The sequence below is a fragment of the Anolis carolinensis genome, chromosome 6 (assembly GCF_035594765.1).
Source record: "Anolis carolinensis isolate JA03-04 chromosome 6, rAnoCar3.1.pri, whole genome shotgun sequence".
Classification (NCBI taxonomy): Eukaryota; Metazoa; Chordata; class Lepidosauria; order Squamata; family Dactyloidae; genus Anolis; species Anolis carolinensis.
Genome location: NC_085846.1, coordinates 114,254,494 through 114,261,854, shown reverse-complemented (window position 1 = coordinate 114,261,854; position 7,361 = coordinate 114,254,494). Strand labels below are relative to the sequence as shown.

At 43.0% G+C, this 7,361-nt stretch overlaps 1 protein-coding gene across 1 annotated transcript in view; it reads left to right on the top strand.

Moving 5' to 3' along the window:
- The first annotated feature begins 3,458 nt into the window (after positions 1–3,458).
- Positions 3,459–7,361, top strand: part of LOC100564129 (vasoactive intestinal polypeptide receptor 1) — a 28,782-nt gene continuing 24,879 nt past the window's right edge. Inside the window, exon 1 of the mRNA XM_008112225.2 lies at positions 3,459–5,377. Coding sequence (XP_008110432.1) covers positions 5,339–5,377 — 39 coding nt within the window. The 5' untranslated portion in view covers positions 3,459–5,338. The remainder of the gene's footprint in view (positions 5,378–7,361) is intronic.

The following is a 7,361-nucleotide window of genomic DNA, read 5'->3' as shown; positions in this document are numbered from 1 at the left end:
GAAGCAGCAGCTCCTCCTGTGGCCGGAATCGAGCATACCCTCACAAAGCCAGAAGCTGGAGAAAGTTAAATAGCCTCTGTGTCTGTCTGTCTGTGTGTTGTTTGTCTAATGGCATTGAATGTTTGCCATCTATGTACATTGTGATCCGCCCTGAGTTCCCTTCGGGTTGAGAAGGGTGGAATATAAATACTGCAAATAAATAAATAAATAAATAAATAAATCTCATTCAAAGCACCCCTGACAGATGGCCCTCCAGCCTCTGCTTAAAAGCCTCCAAAGAAGGAGCCTCCACCACACTCCAGGGCAGAGAGTTCAACAGCTTTCCTTACAGTTATGAAGTTCTTCCTAATGTTCAGGTGGAATCTTCTTTCATGTCATTTGAAGACATTGTTCCGCATCCTCCAGGGCAGCAGAAAACAACCTTGCTCCCTCCTCCCTATGACATGTCCTCACATCTTGATCCATGGCCCTCATCATGTCTCCTCTCAGCCTTCTCTTATGCATCCTAAACATGCCCAGCTCTTTCAGCCACTCCTCATAGGGCTTGTTCTCCAGACCCTTGATCTTTTTAGTCACCCTTTTCTGGACACATCCCAGCTTGTCAACATCTCCCTTCAATTGCAGTGCCCAGGATTGGACACAGTGTGATTCCAGGTGTGGTCTGAATAGAATAGAAAGAATGAAGCAGGGACCAAAGGATAACATAGTAGCTATCTTTTGCCCACAAGCAATTCTTACTTTGAGTCACATAAGTGACCTCCCCCCATCAAAAAAAAATCTCCAGAATTTTAAATTGAGAGGGAACAATTATCCACCTGATTTCAATGTTTTCAGCTTTGTTCTACTTTTACAGGAATGAGAGGGTATTTTATTTCAGTTTGTTTTCATAAAGAAAATTCATAAATTCTGGATGAGATCCTTCATTAAGATTGTGCACAATACATCTTCACATATGAATTACATGTCCATCAGCTTTGTTGCTTCTGTTTGCCATTAAGTTGATTTATTTTATGGTAACACAATGAAAGAGAGATCCCGAGAGCCACAGTTATCAACAACCCTCCAGTATCATAGTCACAGATGTGCAACCTAGAGATGCAGGTATCATGGATTCATGATCATGATACTATTGCCATGATTGTAAAGGTTCTACAGTCCTGTTTTTACCAAGTACTAGCTTGGAGACCTGGCGGTGCCCAGGACATTTGGGAAAGACATTGTTTTCCTGTGCTCAAAGTTTAGGCTAGATCCAATGTCAGCTGGGTTCAGTGGGTGCGGAGGAACTACAGCTCCCATATGCAAGTCCCATTGTCCATGGTTCACCCCCCCCCCCCTCTAAACAGCGCCATGATGTAGAATAGGTCATGGGGACTCCATGTGCCAAGTTTGGTCTTGATCAGTCATTGGTGGGGGTCATAGTGGTCTCAGGAAGTGAGTGAAGGTATTGAAATTCCCATCGTCCATGGTCCATCATCCTCCAAACCGCACCAGGGTATAGAGTGGTTCATGGGGGCTCTATGTGCCAAGTTTGGTCTTGATCAGTCATTGGTGGCAGTTGCAGTGGTCTCAGGAAGTGAGTGAAGGTATTGCAAGTCCCATCAACCTTGATCTGTCCTTACCCCAACTGCAACAAAATGTGAAGTGGGTCATGGGGGCTCTATGTGCCAAGTTTGGTCTTCATCAGTCATTGGTGGCAGTTGCAGTGGTCTCAGGGAGTGAGTGAAGGTATTGCAAGTCCCATCATCCTTGATCTGTTCTTTCCTCAACTGCAACAAAATGTGAAGTGGGTCATGGGGGATATGCGTGTCAAGTTAGGTCCTGATATGTCATTGGTTAGATTAACAGTGATCTGTGAGAGATGAAGTTTTTGAAAGTACTGCAAATCCCATAATCCTTGGTCCATCCTCTCCCAAAGTGCTGCAGCGTGTAAAGTGTGCCATTTGGGATATGTGTGCCAAGTTTGATTCAGTTGTGTCATTCTTGGCAGTTGCAGTGGTCCCAGGAAGTGAGTGAAGGTACTGCAAATCCCATCATCCATAGTCCATTTCCCCCCAGACAGCACCAGGTTGCAAAGGGGGTCATGGGGGTTCTGTGTACCAGGTTTGGTCCGGGTCCATGACTGGTGGGCGTTGCAGTGGTCTGTGGGAGCCAAAGCGATTGAAAGTACTGCAAATCCCATCTTCTGTGGACCATCGTCCCCCAAATGGCACCAGAACGAAAAGTGCATAATGGGGGTTCTGTGTGCCAAGTTTGGTCCAGGTCTGTCATTCCAGGCGGTCACAGTGGCCCGTGAAAGTGGCAGCCAATCAGAAACCTGGCACATACAAACTTTTATTATATACATAGATTAGCTGCTGCAAGTGATGGAGGTCTCTTCTGATGATGATTGGGAAGCTGCCGACTGTCCTGGCTCTGCCGCTCACTCTCGCAGACCAAGTGAAGGAGGGAGCAATCAGCTCAGAGTTCGGATATCAGCGCAGGCAAAGGGACTATTCCAGCCGGGCTCAGAAATTGTCCTCGCTTTGGCTTGTTTTACAAAAGTGTAATCAAGGCTGGTCTGGGTTCAGGAAAATAAGCAGTGTGACCAGGCAATCCAGGCTCTAGGAGTCTTGCAAGATTGGCAGGCAGTTTAGGGATCAGAGTCACAGAAGTCACCAAACAAGAAAGCCAGCCAGAAGGCAGATATGTTGCTTCCAACAACCAACACAATCAAGCAAGAGATACTATTTCGCTAAGTGTATTCAATACAACAGCTAATCTGGGATTTTTCCCCCCAATGCGTCCTGTCACCTCATGATATGTATAAGAACTTCCTGACTGTAAGAAGAACTGTTCAACAGTGGAACTGTGTTGTCGAAGGTTTTCATGGCCGGGATCACAAGGTTGTTGTATGTCTTTCGGGCTGTGTGGCCATGTTCCAGAAGTATTTGTTATCGAGTGTGTATAGCGGAATCCAGCAGCGTCCAGTTAACACCATGTGCAAAAGACTCACACCAGGCAGAGGAATTGAAAGAACAAAAGAACTTTACTGTTGCTTGTTGAGTTGAAATCAAATAAATAGTTCTGCAACCGTACAATGTCCATGTAGTTGCATAAGAACAATAACTAATCAATCAGCATTCTATTTACAGCATAGCATATTCAAACTGCTACTTGACTGTAGCTAGAGAGCTTCTCCATTTCTGTGCTCTCCCTGCAAGCTCAGATTCCCAACTGACAAAGCCTGCCAACTGCCATCAAACCGATACATTGTTTTAGGCGTGGCTTGTCTCTCTGCAAAAAGTCAGCTCCCTTTTTGCAGAGCTCTTTCTTTGCAAGAATCTTTCAAGGGATTTCTTTTACACACACACACACATACACATTAGCATTTTGGCGCAATAATATTCTCTCCTGACGTTTCGCCCACATCTATGGCAGGCATCCTCAGAGGTTGTGAGGTATGGATAAACCTTGGAACTCTTTGCTTCCGAGTCTGGTGGAAGCGCCTTCCTTGGAAGCTTTGAAACAGAGGCTGGATGGCCATCTATTAGGATACTTTGTGCTTTGCCTGCTTCCAACTCTATGATTCTATCATTCTGTAAGTGAGATTAATCTCTTTTATTATTTGGCTTCTAGTGAGAGTTGTTCAAGGCTTGATTTGCTCTTAGATCCATAGCTTTCTGATCATTTATGGCATCAGTAGAACTCTTCTCCAGAAGCACATCTCAAAAGAATCAATTCTCTTCCTGCCAACTTTCTTCATGGTTCAGCTTTCACAACTATACACAGAAATCCGCATCCCCATCACAATTATCATCATAATTACAATTATACTCCTCGACCTTTTGTATTGGTCGCACGACTCCTGATTACTTGATATTAATTCAGGTTTCCTCCCAACCCAATGTGATCTTAATTGAATCTGGTGCACTTTATCTATTTCTGAATTTATCTATTTCATAATGTGCACTTTGCTTATCCACTTTTGCAACCTCATTGGTTTTAATTCGATGTTGTTAATACTGCGTTTCTGTCCCCACCCCACCCCCACCCCCCGGTTATTGTGCATGTATTATTACTGGTTTTTCTTCTGTATATTGATGTTTCGTATTGTGTTATTGTTTTGTATTTGATTTTGCTGTAAGCCGCCCCGAGTCCTCAAGCTAAGTCCCAAATGCACATGACTAATAGAAATAATCATTTAGGTGAATTGTATGGTTGCTCTGCTGAAATGCAATTGAATGCACAGCATTTTCATCAGATAGGCACATGCATCTGACTGTGTCATAGCACCATACATGCAATTCTGTATTTGCAACTGTGAACTGAATGAAGCTGGACCACACTGGGCAAAATTGACCAACCACTCCCATAAGGGATGTAGGCATACCTAAGATATCAATAATTTTCTTATTTGGTACAAGAAAAAGACTTACTGACAGATGCTGCTCCAGCCTCAAGAAAAGGATAATTCACTAGATCCTCAGGCAGCAGTCGATCCCACTTCTAAGCAACTCTTACTATCAAGACGTTATTTCTAATGTTTAGGTGGAATCTCTTTTCTGCTGTTGCTCAATGTCCTTGTTTTTAGGCCAGCATAAAACCGGGTGGCTTCCTTTTCAATATGACATCCTTTCAAATATTTCAACAGTACGATCATACCTCCTCTTAACCTTCTTTTCTCCAAGCTAAGCTCTCCAAACAGCTCCTTATAGGGATTCCTGGACCTTTACCCATTTTAGCCATATTCCAGCTTGTCTGTATCCTCCTTGAATCCTCCTTGAACCGTGGAGACCAGAACCGGACTCAGAGTTATTTCAGGTGAGGTCTGACCAAAGCAGAATCAAATGGGACTATTCTCTCCATTTAGACACTAGACTCTTATTGATGCAGCCTAGAACCATACTGACTTTTTAAACTTGCCACATCACATCATTGTTGTAGAGAAACATGGAAGAAACATCTAAGATCTTCCCACAGAACTAAAACTAGAAAATGCTTACCATATAATGAAATTTGGTCCAAACTGTCTGCACCACTTTGCTTTCCATATTGTTACTGCTCACCTAGGTGGCTCAATTTTCCGTGAACTGTTCCTGGCTATCACAAAATCAAAATCTGAAATCCATGGGTTCGGATTCAGCTCTGCTTTGCCTGGGATGGTTAATATGTGCTGGATGATTTTGATGAGGAAAAAAGAGGCTTTTCATCCATGCAAATAGCAGCAGGAGGAGGAGGTTCCATTCTCCCCACCTTTGAGGGCTGGAGCCTACAGAGAAAACAGCTCAGCTGAGAAGGTGCAGATTTGATCAGCAGGGGATTGAGAGGCAGAGAAGGAGACATTCTCCGGCTGCCGAAGATGCAGCTAACTTTCTGTTGGTTGCTGCTACTCCCTCTGGTAAGTGCGTTCAGCATTTCATATTTTTTCTGTCTCCAAACGGGAGTAAAAGAACTAAAGATCCTGATTCATTGCAAGAGAAAGCAGATGATGGGTATGTTAGACGCTTTTGAGATCGCTGAATGAAAAGAAGGGATCCTTAATCCCCCTGAATTGTCCGCTGTGCTCAGATGAAGGCAATTCAAAGAGGGTAAATAGGGGTGACTATTTGAACTGCGCTTTTAATGCCCTTTTGTGTATGAAGTACATTGGACCATGGGGTGGGGATTCTTTGGCATTATTTATCAAAAGGTAGGAGCCTCCGGTGGCTCAGTGTGTGTTAAAGCTCTGAGCTGCTGAACTTGCAGACTTAAAGGTTCCAGGTTCAAATCCGGGGAGTGGAGTGAGCGCCCGCTGTTAGCCCCAGCTTCTGCCAACCTAGCAGTTCAAAAACATGCCAATGTGAGTAGATGAATAGGTACTGCTCCGGCGAGAAGGTAACGGCGTTCCATGCAATCATGCCGGCCACATGACCTTGGAGGTGTCTATGGACAACACCAGCTCTTCAGCTTAGAAATGGAATTGAGCACCATCCCCAAAGTCAGACACGACTGGACTTAACGTCAGGGGAAAACTTTACCTTTACCTTTACCTTTACAGTGGTATAACCTTAGCATTAGTGAGTAATGAATGAGAAACTATCAGTTTTGCTTTGCTAATTTACATGTGGCTGGAGGGGCAAATTTTGAACCAACCTACATGCATGGCGACCGTCCACCAACGGTCTCTGAAACAACCAATTGGTATAATGTCAGCAGATAGATTTGTCTGGCCCATTGCCCACTAAAAGTGCATCTGCACTGTAGAATGAGTGCGGTTTGACACAGCTTTCATTGCCATGGCTCGATGCTACAGAATTATGAGATTTGTAGTTTTAGCTTTTTTCCTACCAAAAGTGCAGGTGTCTCTCCAAACTACAGGTTGCAGGATCCCATAGCATTGAGCTGTATCAGTTAACGTGTGATCGAATTGCATTCATTCTACAGTCTAGATCAGGCATGGGCACACTTTGGACTTCAACTCCCACAATTCCTAACAGCCAGTATGGTGGATGGGATTTCTGGGAGTTGAAGTCCAAAACACCTGGAGGGCCGAAGTTTGCCCATGCCTGGTCTAGATGCACCCTAAGTTAACATCAGGATAAACTTAACTCCTTGTATTATTTGGGTGGGAATAAATGTTCAGATTTTTCCCAATGGGTCAGAAACTGAAAAATTGCCATTTCATTTTTCTGTTAACAAATTTGAGCGAAACAGATAAATGGTGAGTGTAAAATGGATTGGAACAAGATACATGAAGAGTGGAAAATGAATACAGGTCAAGCAGCCCTCATCCAGGATCCAAAATCCAAAATAGTCCAAAAAGGTTGTTTAAGATAGTGGCACCTTTACTTTACTTTACTTTGGTTCATGCCCAGAATGATTAGAAACAATGTGTACAATATATTTTGAAAAGCAGCTAAAGACTTTCCAGTTTGCGCAAGCTTTTTACACTTAGCTGTAATGATAGGAAGGCTAACTTTTATTGAATTGTGCTAAAGTTTACCATCTATCTTGTTGAGTTGCCTGCAATACTTGTATTAGACAAATGTTTTACAATAAGTTTACTTATTTCTTATTGTAAATTTGTTTTTATAGGTTATTGTTTTACATATGCATATTGTTTTGTATTGTCTTTTATATAATGTTGTAAGCCGCTTTGGGTCTGTTTCGGGAGAAAATGATATTGGAGTTTATAATTAAAGATCTATTATTATTTTATTATGACACAGCAAACAAGATAGATATGCTGGATTTCATATCACAAAATCACAAGTTGAACACTTCCCAAGTGTCTAGGACTGTGTGATGTATTTTCGGATGATGCGCGCAGATCCCAGCAGGGTGGCCTTTTGCAGTTGGCAGATCGTAATTTTGTCAATGTCTATTGTTTCCAAATGCCGGCT